Source organism: Pyrus communis, chromosome 1 (assembly GCF_963583255.1).
Source record: "Pyrus communis chromosome 1, drPyrComm1.1, whole genome shotgun sequence".
NCBI lineage: Eukaryota > Viridiplantae > Streptophyta > Magnoliopsida > Rosales > Rosaceae > Pyrus > Pyrus communis.
In genome coordinates this window covers 5,477,530-5,491,517 of record NC_084803.1, presented here as the reverse complement: position 1 = coordinate 5,491,517, position 13,988 = coordinate 5,477,530, and the positions used below count along the sequence as shown (strand labels likewise).

General features: G+C 33.6%; 2 protein-coding genes across 2 annotated transcripts; both read right to left on the bottom strand.

The window, feature by feature from the left end:
- Positions 1-29: 29 nt before the first annotated feature.
- Positions 30-533, bottom strand: LOC137727734 (lachrymatory-factor synthase-like). The gene has a single exon (XM_068466580.1). The coding sequence runs from the start codon at positions 531-533 to the stop codon at positions 30-32; it is 504 nt and encodes a 167-aa protein (XP_068322681.1).
- Positions 534-10,353: 9,820 nt separating this feature from the next.
- LOC137727638 (lachrymatory-factor synthase-like) lies at positions 10,354-10,857 on the bottom strand. The gene has a single exon (XM_068466490.1). The coding sequence runs from the start codon at positions 10,855-10,857 to the stop codon at positions 10,354-10,356; it is 504 nt and encodes a 167-aa protein (XP_068322591.1).
- Between the last annotated feature and the right edge of the window lie 3,131 nt (positions 10,858-13,988).

Below are 13,988 nucleotides of genomic sequence, written 5' to 3'. Positions count from 1 at the left end.
ATCAACTTGCTTGAAGACCAATTCAACATTCACCTAGAAGTAGAAGATAGAAGAGCATTCTCCATATTCTTTGCTATCAATTCAAGATAAGTTTCATAAACAGCTTGAAGATCTTCATATTTCCATCCCTCAACCGGATCACTAACGAATGACCATTCGATTATGCACCCGGTTTTGCCATCTTCACCGTTGATTGGGACTAATTGCATGGTTGCAACGTACGACTTGAACCCGAAATTGTTTTCAATGATCTCATAGCTTAAACAATGGTTGATTGGATCAATCATGAGGAGCTTTTCTTTGGCCCACTTGATGGTCCCGTCGTCTGGATATGGGAGAGGAGCGACGCAGTACCGGGTCACACCTGGCTGGCCGGGGACTCCGTCAACTAGGTAACAAGCGTCAAGGACCGGCAACCATTTGTGCAAGTTACAAAAATCAGCCAAGAGCGGCCAAACTTGTTCTGCTGCATGGCCTTTGAGCTCTCTAGAGGTTTTGCCTTTCCATTTTAATGGTGACTGGTTTTCTCCCATGACAAATAAACAAAGAGATTAAGAACAATTAGTTGTGAGAAACATGGATGAATGGATGCCTTTTTATACATGCTAGGGTTGGGCAATGGAAGTGATGTGGGAACTGCTCAGTGCCTTGGTCGCAAATCTTCCTTTTTTTAATATATATATAATTCACATGGCTTATATTTCTTATACTAATTTTCTGGTTCTATAGCACCTTCCCCAGTGAGCCGAAGGTTTTGAGTTCGATTTTGATTCTAATAATGCGGTCACTACATATTTTTTGTTCTAAACTCAAGCCCAAAACAATTTAATTATATATACATATATATATATATATGGAAATAATACATAAAATACGTGCAAGGGCTCATAGTTTAGTTAATTAATATTATTTAGCTCAAATTAGAGGTCCTAAGTTCTGTTGGAAAATAGGATCTACATCGGTAGAGCCGTCTTTGACATTTTAGGGGCCCTATGCGAATTTTAATAAAAAGGCCCTCCTTATAAAAGAAAATTAATTTTTCGACATATTTATACATAATTCAACAATCAATATTCAAACTTTAATTGAAATCAACATCACACTCTTACTAATTGAATATTCTCCTATTCCCTTGAAATTACAATTTAGGGTTCATGCATGCAAAATGGAGCACAACTGAAAGATAGATACATAAAAAAAGAAAGACAAATACATAAATATGCTTGTGTTTGTGGAAGTAAATAATACACAAGTTAGTTTTTATTTTATTGCTAAAGAAAAGTGGAATAAAGTAGTATATAAGTTTTTATTGCTAGAGAAAAGTGGGAAGTTAATATATTAAGTATAAACTCCACTAACTCAATTGTAATATAGAGAAAATCATATGATGTGTTTTCTTTTGCAGTCACAAACTTTTCTATTAGATTATACTCATGTGTAATATATAGGAGGATAAAAATTTTTGGGGTGCTTAGAAATTTGGGGCCTTGTACCACCACACCTTTTGCACACTCTTAATGCCCCCTCTGTACATCGGGCAAGTGACTAAATAAATAGACAATTATAGTTAGGTGATTCAACTCATAATACATCACCGAAACTTTTGGTGAGAAAATTTAACACCTAATAATATGTCATTATTTTAAAATAATATCGGTGATATCAATTATGGATCATATTGGGCTTTTAAAAGTTATGACTTTCCTATCTTTGAGAATACTTTTGTTTTTTTTTCTTTTAATCATAATCTGCATCAATTATCTTATTAGTTTAAAAAGTTTTCAAGCATCCCATTCCACTGTAGCACAATAAAACTAGATTGAGCTATACCGGGTTTGAGTCCCCGCGGCGGAAAACAATTTTTGTTTATTTATTATTATTTAAAAGGCAAACGGTTTTATGATTTTATTTGAGATTTGAAATTGAGGGGACTCTCCGGAGAACCGTATATGAAAATTTCATGTGTTAAATAAGCTTTGTAGTTCTCCTATCAGTAACATATTCTGTTGTAGTAGTGGATTTAGCATACTTATTCGGGTTCAATTTCGGGCGGCATCAACTTCTTTTCTTTACATTTTGAGAGAAATGTTAAGGGGATTCACTCAAAAATGTGACTCTCCGTCTCTTTATATTTTTTGTATAATTCTTCATGTCAATATTATAAAATATGGTGTAAAAAACATGAAGTAGTGGAGAATCCAGAAATAATCTCATCTCGTTTTTGTAATTGTTTTACATTTTATGACTTCTATTTAATGATATAATTACAGAATATAATCACATTAAGCTAAAAATCCCAATTAGCAAAACAAAACACAACTAAAATATTAATTATTAATATTTGTAGATCTGAATTTTCAAATACAAGGTGCACCTTCCATTCTCTTGGACATTTTCTGCCATTCCACCTCATATTTTTTCACCAAATCATCAAAAACCCACCCTTCCACAGGATCAACGGTTACGGACCCATCTCGACCGTTTATATCCCCTCGCGGAACAACCCTGACCGTGGATACATACGACTTGAACCCAATGTTATTTTCCACGATCTCGTAAGGTCAGCTTCACCAACGGCTACCAATCGTTCCTTGGACCTGCTGAAGGACTTCTCACCAATGGGTCTTGCTCGAGGGACGGAGGTTTGGTGGAAAAGGGTTAGGGAGACGCATGACGATGGGCTTAAATGAACACATCACACGGGTTTTATTTGCTTTTTAAGTTGGACATGCTAAAGCCTAAATGTCGTTACTCTGTTGTGATGAGAAAATCCATCCGATCACCATTTTGGTATGTCACCAGTGAATTTTTGGAATCTCGTGTTTTGATTGAGTCCATTTGGCTAAAAATTAAAACATTATTTCAACCATATACAGGAAAATTGGTAGATATTAAAAATGTTTTTAACCAAAATGGTCTATGAGATTTGTATAAATTCTCATTTTGGTCACTGAGATTTGAAATCAATAGAATTGGTCCCTCAGTTTGTCCACAATCAATCATTTTGGTCATTCGGTGAAAAATCTCCATAAAATAAGGATAAAATGACAAAAAATATCCTTAAATTTTGTCAAATCATTTTGACCTATTGTTTGTTATATTAAGAATAATTTTATCATTTGAATCCTTATTTAACATAATTTTTCACCAAATGACTAAAATGATTGATGAGAACAATCTCAAGAACCAAAGTAAGGAGTTAGGCAAATCTCAAAGATCATTTTAACTAAAAGGCCTATTATAAATTTAAATTTCATTCATAATTTTAAACAGTTTCCTCATTTTCTACCAAATATTAAAACACTCCGATTTCAATGCATTAGGATTATTTTCTTCTAACAGATTGCCGGTGTTTAAATTTTAACTTGTTTTGTTTTGTTTTTTAATTCAACAACACTATGAAATTTGGACTTAGATCTCTTCTAATAAAGTAGAAACCAGAATAAAACATAATACACTAATACAATAATATCAACTTGCATGAAGACCAATTCAACGTTCACCAAAAGGTAGAAGATACAAGAGCATTCTCCATATTCTTTGCTATCAATTCAAGATAAGTTTCATAAACAGCTTGAAGATCTTCATATTTCCCTCCCTCAACCGGATCACAAACGAATGATCACTCGATGATGAACCCGGTTCTACCATCTTCACCGTTAATTGGGATTAATTGCATGGTCGCAACGTATGGCATGAACCCGATATTGTTTTGATCTCATAACTTAAACAATGGTTGATTAGATCAATCATGAGGAGCTTTTCTTTGGCCCACTTGATGGTTGTCCCTTCGTCCGGCGAAGGAAGAGAAGCGGTGCAGTACCGGATCACACTTGGCTGGTCGAGGACTTCGTCAATTAGGGACAAAGTTAGAGATCTGCATGGATGGGTACATTCTCAAATTACAAAGTTACAAATTAAAAAGTTCAAGAATGTACTCAACAAAACAACACTTATATATATATTAATTCATAAAGTTTTTTATACAACTTATTACAATATCTCTCGACGCGTTTCATGTTTTCAAACGTTGCATGACAACTTCATTACTAATACCATCAAATCTCTCTCTCTCTCTCTCTAAAAAAAAAAAAAAACAATGTTATCATTTATCCATTAATCTCCCATCCAATTTCTCAATCAATCTTTAGAAATTTTATGACTAAATATGCTCTTTCAACGATAACAATAATACATTAAAGAGTTAATACTAATGTCACAAGCAACTAAAAGAGTATTTTTTTTCTATGAAAAATAATTGAGTGGGGGCATCCGCCCTCGCTGAACCTAAGCCAGCTCCATCCATGCCGTCAACTAGGTAACATGTGTCAAGGATTGGCAACCATTTGTGCAAGCTACAAAAATCGGCCCGAAGAGGCCAAACTTGTTCTGCTGCATGGCCTATGAGCTCACAAGCGGTTTTGCCTTCCCATTTTAATGGTGATTGGTTTTCTTCCATGACAAATAAGGGAAGAACTTAAGAACAATTAGTTGTGAGAAACATGAATTAATGGATGCCTTTATATACATGTTAGGGTTAGGTCAATGATAGTGATGTGGGATCTATCGAAATAATCTCAGGGGCGTTTGTTTGTCCTCGTTAGCTTTCACTGGACTGCATTAAGGATTAGTCCTATCCCGTGTTTGTTAACCGCTGGGACTAACTTTAATGGAACTAATCTTCACTCACCTTGACTAACCATGAGATTAGCCGGTCTTAGCGAAACCCCTCATAAGCCATGGGATTGCTAGTCCCGTTTCCAAAACACGACGTCTGCATTGCAAGTCTGCAAGCATGCTTATGGGCAACTCTGTTTGCCCACCCATGCCTGAATCTAAAACTCAACCCCACCCACATCCTAAATCTCAAAATCCAACCACCAAAATTCCAAAAAATTAAATTAAATTAAATTTAAAAAAAAAAAAAAAAAAGCAAAACAATAACAACAACAACCTCAATAGAAAAATTCTTCCTTGTTCCCGTAAATTCCTAGAAAGGTTTTCCTTTTTCCCATAAATTTTTGAAGAAAAATGGGTAGAGAATGAGAGAGTAGTTTTGGGGACGAAGAGAGATGGAGAGATGGAGAGATGAAGAAGGAGGAGAGAGTAGCTTTGGGGACGATTTTGCAGGAAAAATAATTTTGAAGCGTTTTGCAGGAAAAATGGTTTTGAAGTCTTTTCCAGAAAAAAAAATGGAAGGAAAGGAAAAGAAATAATGGGGATGGAACCTAAGAGGAAGAAAAGTACAGAAGTGTCTAGTGAGATAGAAGAGTGTTTTACAATTTTTAGAAGAAAAAAAAAAGAAAGAAAAAGGTTGAATTAATAATAAAATACTATAAGATATATGTTAAATAATATTATAATTTGTTAATTATTTTGTTTTTTTATTTCGACGCTGCACCAAATGCTTCATTAAGTTAGTTTAACTTAGTTTATTCTAAGCCATTTCAACTTAGTCCCTAAAGCTAGTTCAATCTGAAATAATTTAGTGCAACAAATGCACCCCTGTATTCATCATATACTCGAACAGTTCGGTTCCTTAGTCGCAAATCTATTTTTTATTTTAGACATGTATTTAGGTAAGGCTGGTTCGGTATGGGATACCGAGTTAAGCAGTAAGTCATAACCGTCGCAAAAGTTCTCGTCCTTAGAAGAGGAGAGTGACCACAACCAAATTCACAAAAACTTTTCTTGACAAAACGAGATAGTGATCCTACCAAAAACAGAAAAGAAAAGAAAGAAAGAAAGAAGAGAAGGGGTCAAGAAGGAAGCCTACATCAAGGCCATAGACTTGGGTCCGCGATGGTAGATTCTTTCTTACGGTTTCTTCAGTGGAGGAGCTCCCCATCATCATAAACCATCAAGATCCTCAAATCGTATATGTTTATCGTATATCGTACGGTCAGTTTTTGTCGGATATTGTTTATATTAAATTTTAAATAAAAAAATTTACAATGATTTTTTAACGCATGATATACGATGAACGAATACGATTGGAGGATACTAGGAATCCTCACAAAGAGGATCTGGAGAGGATCCTCATTCACCGTAGATTAATGGTTTACATTGTCAATATGGATATATATATAGACAGTTCTGCGACACTACTTTTTTACATAACTTTCGACACAAATTTTTGTAAGGCTCACATTGTATTGGATTTTAACGATTTGAATTGGTGGTGGACATGCCTTAAAGGTGTTGTAGGGTTATACGAAGAAACCCTTAACACTTTTTAATCTAATGGTCATCTAGTTTCAGATTTGATGATTTTTAGTATACATGATCTTTGAGTGAAAATTAAAAAAACAAACAATTAAGATAGTTAAAATACATTACTAAGTAAGTCCTAAAAAACATGTGCTAAAAATTATGTAAAAATATTGTGTCATGAATTTTTCCCTTACATAACTTATAATTCATTTTACGTTTCAACTAGCCCAAAAATACATAAACAAGTGACTGCTCAGAGGTGGGTTTTGTCGCGGTGTGTTTTTGATTTTGTAAAACCCCATTTTAATCTCATAATCTAATCACGTGTCTTCTAGGTCCCTCTTTGATATTTCCCAAACGGAGTGTTTAAAATTTGAAAATTCCAAAACCCATTTCTAGTCCACATTCTTAGTCGACTGAAAGGTAAAATTTAGGATAAAGTACAAAAAATTACCTTAATTATTGGTATCACGACGCTTTCATACTTCGTCTTTTAAAATTGACAATGTTATACCTCATCTTTAGAATTTGGTCCAAGGTTATACCTTCCGTTACTTGGCCGTTTATTTTTCAGTTAAATGCTGATGTAACTTGATTCGAAACCTACTTTCTATTAAAAAATTATTAAAAACTAAAAAAAAATTTATTTAATATTTTTTAAATATTAAAATAACAACAAAAAGTAGGGATATAAAAAATAAAAAAAATAAAAAAAACCCCTCATTTCGTCCCTCCCCTCCCCCCCCCCCCCCCCAATCTTCATCTTCTTCCCCACCTGCAAATCCCAACAAAAAAAAAAAAAAAACCCAGATCTCGTCAACGGTAAGATGGTTGCGCAGAGAAGGTGGAGGATGGGTGCGGAAGAGGTTGTGGAGAATGGATGAGAATGGTGGATTTGGGGTTTGATGGGTTTTCAAAAATTTTTTTTTTTTTTTTTTTCCTTCCTCCTTTTTTACCTCATCTTCTTCTTCTTCCTCCTTCTCCTTCTCCTTCTTCTTCTTCCGCAAGGGGGTTGATGGGTTTTCAATTTTTTTTTTTTCTTCCTCTTCTTCTTCTTCCTCCTTCTCCTTCTCCTTCTCCCTTCTTTTTCTTCTGCACCGAGGGAGGGGGGGAATTTATTTTTTTCTTCCTCCTTTTTTTCCTCTTCTTCTTCTTCCTCCTCCTCATTCTCCTTCTTGTTCTTCCACAGGGGGGGTTGTTGGGTTTTCAAATTTATTTTTTATTTTTATTTTTTTTTGGGTTTGCATGTGGGGGGAAGAAAATGAAGATGGGGAGAAGAGAGAGGAGGGGGAGGGGGAGGGGGAGGGGGAGGGGAGGGGAGGGACGAACTGATGGGGTTTTTATTATTATTTATTTTTATTTATTTATTTTATGATTTAAATTTTTAAATATTTTTAAATATTTTTTTTAAGTTTTTAATAATTTTTTAATAAAAAGTGGATCCCGAATCAAACCACGACAGTATTTAACTGAAAAGTAAACGGTCAAGTAACGGAAGGTATAAAATTGGACCAAATTCTAAAGATGAGGTATGACATTATTAATTTTAAAAGATGAGATATGAAAGTATTGTGACACCAATAATTGAAATAGTTTTTTGTACTTTACCCTAAAATTTATCATAAATCGCAACGTGTTGTCCTAGCCTTTAAATAACATTGTAATTCTTCTAATAATTAGAATTCGGCTGTAGCCCTGAAAATTTGATTGAGCTTTGTTTCACACGCGGGTTTGAATCCCGGTAGTGGAAAATTTTATTGTTTATTAATTCTAATTTTTTATAACTTCCGTACATAATACAATAATGTTAAATTAATTTACTTTTTTTTTATAATTTTTGTATAGTGTCATACAATATAATACAATAACGTCAATTTAATTTTACTTTTTTATCACTTTCGTATAGTGTCATACAATATAATATGATAACGTCAATTTAATTTTACTTTTTTTTTTTAAACTTTCTTATAATGTGCCAATGTGGTACAATATAATACAATAACATCAATTTAATTTTACCTTTATGTGTAACTTTCATATAGCGTGATACAACATAATACAATAATGTCAACTTAATTTTATTTTTTTATAACTTCCTTATAGTGTGATATGTCATAATACAATAACGCAAACTTATTACTTTTTATAACTTCCTATAGTGTGATACAATAATATCAACTTGCATGAAGACCAATTCAACATTCACCTAGAAGTAGAAGATAGAAGAGCATTCTCCATATTCTTTGCTATCAATTCAAGATAAGTTTCATAAACAGCTTGAAGATCTTCATATTTCCATCCCTCAACCGGATCACTAACGAAAGACCATTCGATTATGCACCCGGTTTTGCCATCTTCACCGTTGATTGGGACTAATTGCATGGTTGCAACGTACGACTTGAACCCGAAATTGTTTTACTTTTTAAAAAAAATTATTAAAAACTAAAAAAAAAATTATTTAATATTTTTTTTAGTATTAAAATAACAATAAAAAGTAGGGATAAAAAAAATAATAAAAAAACCCTTATTTCGTCCCTCCTCCCTCCTCTCCCCCATCTTCATCTTCTTCCCCACCTGCAAATCCCTGAAAGAAAAAAAAAATCCAGATCCCGTCGACGGGAAGATGGGTGCGCATAGAAGTGGAGGATGGGTGCGGAAGAGGTTGTGGATAATGGATGAGAGTGGTGGATTTGGGGTTTAATGGGTTTTAAAAAAAAAAAGTTTTTTTTTTTTCCTTCCTCCTTTTTTACCTCTTCTTCTTCTTCTTTCTCCTTCTCCTTCTCCTTCTCCTTCTCCTTCTTTCGCAGAGGGGTTGATGGGTTTTCAAATTTTTTTTTTTTCCTTCATCTTCTTCTTCTTCTTCCTCCTTCTCCTTCTCCCTTCTTCTTCTTCCACGCCGAGGGAGGGGGGGGGGAAATTTTTTTTTTTTCTTCCTCCTTTTTTTCCTCTTCTTCATCCTCCTCCTTCTCCTTCTTTCGCAGAGGGGTTGATGGGTTTTCAAAAATTTTTTTTTTCCTTCATCTTCTTCTTCTTCTTCCTCCTTCTCCTTCTCCCTTCTTCTTCTTCCACGCCGAGGGAGGGGGGGGGGAATTTTTTTTTTTTCTTCCTCCTTTTTTTCCTCTTCTTCTTCTTCTTCATCCTCCTCCTTCTCCTTCTTGTTCTTCCGTAGGGGGTTGTTGGGTTTTCAAATTTTTTTTTTTTTGGGTTTGCAGGTGGGGGGAAGAAAATGAAGATGGGGAGAAGAGAGGAGGGGGAGGGGGAGGGGAGGGACGAACTGATGGGTTTTTTTTATTATTATTTATTATATTATTTTAATATTTAAATAATATTAAATAATTTTTTTTAGTTTTTAATAATTTTTTAATAAAAAGTGGATCCCGAATTAAGCCACGTCAGTATTTAACTGAAAAGTAAACGGCCAAGTAAGGGAAGGTATAACATTGGATCAAATTCTAAAGATGAGGTATGACATTATTAATTTTAAAAGATGAGGTATGAAAGTATTGTGATACCAATAATTAAGGTAGTTTTTTGTACTTTACCTTAAAATTTATCATAAATCGCAACGTGTTCTCCTAGCCTTTAAATAACATTGTAATTCTTCTAATAATTAGAATTCGGCTGTAGCCCTGAAAATTTGATTGAGCTTTGTTTCACACGCGGGTTTGAATCCCGGTAGTGGAAAATTTTATTGTTTATTAATTCTAATTTTTTATAACTTCCGTACATAATACAATAATGTTAAATTAATTTACTTTTTTTTTTTATAATTTTTGTATACTGTCATACAATATAATACAATAATGTCAATTTAATTTTACTTTTTTTTATCACTTTCGTATAGTGTCATACAATATAATATGATAACGTCAATTTAATTTTACTTTTTTTTTTTAAACTTTCTTATAATGTGCCAATGTGGTGCAATATAATACAATAACATCAATTTAATTTTACCTTTATGTGTAACTTTCATATAGCGTGATACAACATAATACAATAATGTCAACTTAATTTTATTTTTTTATAACTTCCTTATAGTGTGATATGTCATAATACAATAACGCAAACTTATTACTTTTTATAACTTCCTATAGTGTGATACAATAATATCAACTTGCTTGAAGACCAATTCAACATTCACCTAGAAGTAGAAGATAGAAGAGCATTCTCCATATTCTTTGCTATCAATTCAAGATAAGTTTCATAAACAGCTTGAAGATCTTCATATTTCCATCCCTCAACCGGATCACTAACGAAAGACCATTCGATTATGCACCCGGTTTTGCCATCTTCACCGTTGATTGGGACTAATTGCATGGTTGCAACGTACGACTTGAACCCGAAATTGTTTTCAATGATCTCATAGCTTAAACAATGGTTGATTGGATCAATCATGAGGAGCTTTTCTTTGGCCCACTTGATGGTCCCGTCGTCTGGATATGGGAGAGGAGCGACGCAGTACCGGGTCACACCTGGCTGGCCGGGGACTCCGTCAACTAGGTAACAAGCGTCAAGGACCGGCAACCATTTGTGCAAGTTACAAAAATCAGCCAAGAGCGGCCAAACTTGTTCTGCTGCATGGCCTTTGAGCTCTCGAGAGGTTTTGCCTTTCCATTTTAATGGTGACTGGTTTTCTCCCATGACAAATAAACAAAGAGATTAAGAACAATTAGTTGTGAGAAACATGGATGAATGGATGCCTTTTTATACATGCTAGGGTTGGGCAATGGAAGTGATGTGGGAACTGCTCAGTGCCTTGGTCGCAAATCTTCCTTTTTTTAATATATATACAATTCACATGGCTTATATTTCTTATACTAATTTTCTGGTTCTATAGCACCTTCCCCAGTGAGCCGAAGGTTTTGAGTTCGATTTTGATTCTAATAATGCGGTCACTACAAATTTTTTGTTCTAAACTCAAGCCCAAAACAATTTAATTATATATACATATATATATATATATATATGGAAATAATACATAAAATACGTGCAAGGGCTCATAGTTTAGTTAATTAATATTATTTAGCTCAAATTAGAGGTCCTAAGTTCTGTTGGAAAATAGGATCTACATCGGTAGAGCCGTCTTTGACATTTTAGGGGCCTTATGCGAATTTTAATAAAAAGGCCCTCCTTATAAAAGAAAAATAATTTTTCGACATATTTATACATAATTCAACAATCAATATTCAAACTTTAATTGAAATCAACATCACACTCTTACTAATTGAATATTCTCCTATTCCCTTGAAATTACAATTTAGGGTTCATGCATGAAAAATGGAGCACAACTGAAAGATAGATACATATTCGACAAAAAAAAGAAAGACAAATACATAAATATGCTTGTGTTTATGGAAGTAAATAATACACAAGTTAGTTTTTATTTTATTGCTAAAGAAAAGTGGAATAAAGTAGTATATAAGTTTTTATTGCTAGAGAAAAGTGGGAAGTTAATATATTAAGTATAAACTCCACTAACTCAATTGTAATATAGAGAAAATCATATGATGTGTTTTCTTTTGCAGTCACAAACTTTTCTATTAGATTATACTCATGTGTAATATATAGGAGGATAAAAATTTTTGGGGTGCTTAGAAATTTGGGGCATTGTACAACCATACCTTTTGCACACTCTTAATGCCCCCTCTGTACATCGGGCAAGTGACTAAATAAATAGACAATTATAGTTAGGTGATTCAACTCATAATACATCACCGAAACTTTTGGTGAGAAAATTTAACACCTAATAATATGTCATTATTTTAAAATAATATCGGTGATATCAATTATGGATCATATTGGGCTTTTAAAAGTTATGACTTTCCTATCTTTGAGAATACTTTTGTTATTTTTTCTTTTAATCATAATCTGCATCAATTATCTTATTAGTTTAAAAAGTTTTCAAGCATCCCATTCCACTGTAGCACAATAAAACTAGATTGAGCTATACCGGGTTTGAGTCCCCGCGGCGGAAAACAATTTTTGTTTATTTATTATTATTTAAAAGGCAAACGGTTTTATGATTTTATTTGAGATCTGAAATGGAGGGGACTCTCCGGAGAACCGTATATAAAAATTTCATGTGTTAAATAAGCTTTGTAGTTCTCCTATCAGTAACATATTCTGTTGTAGTAGTGGATTTAGCATACTTATTCGGGTTCAATTTCGGGTGGCATCAACTTTTTTTCTTTACATTTTGAGAGAAATGTTACGGGGATTCACTCAAAAATGTGACTCTCCGTCTCCTTATATTTTTTGTATAATTCTTCATGTCAATATTATAAAATATAGTGTAAAAAACATGAAGTGGTGGAGAATCCAGAAATAATCTCATCTCGTTTTTGTAATTGTTTAACATTTTATGACTTCTATTTAATGATATAATTACAGAATATAATCACATTAAGCTAAAAATCCCAATTAGCAAAACAAAACACAACTAAAATATTAATTATTAATATTTTTAGATCTGAATTTTCAAATACAAGGTGCACCTTCCATTCTCTTGGACATTTTCTGCCATTCCACCTCATATTTTTTCACCAAATCATCAAAAACCCACCCTTCCACAGGATCAACGGTCACGGACCCATCTCGACCGTCTATATCCCCTCGCGGAACAACCCTGACCGTGATGCATACGACTTGAACCCAATGTTATTTTCCACGATCTCGCAAGGTCAGCATCACCAACGGCTACCAATCGTTCCTTGGACCTGCTAAAGGACTTCTCACCAATGGGTCTTGCTCGAGGGACGGAGGTTTGGTGGAAAAGGGTTAGGGAGACACGTGACGATGGGCTTAAATGGACACATCACACGGGTTTTATTTGCTTTTTAAGTTGGACATGCTAAAGCCTAAATGTCGTTACTCTGTTGTGATGAGAAAATCCATCCGATCACCATTTTGGTATGTCACCAGTGAATTTTTGGAATCTCGTGTTTTGATTGAGTCCATTTGGCTAAAAATTAAAACATTATTTCAACCATATACAGGAAAATTGGTAGATATTAGAAAGGGTTTTAACCAAAATGGTCTATGAGATTTATATAAATTCTCATTTTGGTCACTGAGATTTGAAATCAATAGAATTGGTCCCTCAGTTTGTCCACAATCAATCATTTTGATCATTCGGTGAAAAATCTCCATAAAATAAGGATAAAATGACAAAAAATACCCTTAAATTTTGTCAAATCATTTTGACCATTTGTTTGTTATATTAAGAATAATTTTATCATTTGGATCCTTATTTAACATAATTTTTCACCAAATGACTAAAATGATTGATGAGAACAATCTTAAGAATCAAAGTAAGGAGTTAGGCAAATCTCAAAAATCATTTTAACTAAAAGGCCTATTATAAATTTAAATTTCATTCATAATTTTAAACAGTTTCCTCATTTTCTACCAAATATTAAAACACTCCGATTTCAATGCATTAGGATTATTTTCTTCTAACAGATTGCCGGTGTTTAAATTTTAACTTGTTTTGTTTTGTTTTTTAATTCAACAACACTATGAAATTTGGACTTAGATCTCTTCTAATAAAGTAGAAACCAGAATAAAACATAATACACTAATACAATAATATCAACTTGCATGAAGACCAATTCAACGTTCACCTAGAGGTAGAAGATACAAGAGCATTCTCCATATTCTTTGCTATCAATTCAAGATAAGTTTCATAAACAGCTTGAAGATCTTCATATTTCCCTCCCTCAACCGGATCACAAACGAATGATCACTCGATGATGCACCCGGTTCTACCATCT

Bases quoted from the DNA above. Each gene is read 5' to 3' on its own strand.
- LOC137727734 (XM_068466580.1), bottom strand. From the start codon at position 533: ATGGGAGAAAACCAGTCACCATTAAAATGGAAAGGCAAAACCTCTAGA.
- LOC137727638 (XM_068466490.1), bottom strand. From the start codon at position 10,857: ATGGGAGAAAACCAGTCACCATTAAAATGGAAAGGCAAAACCTCTCGA.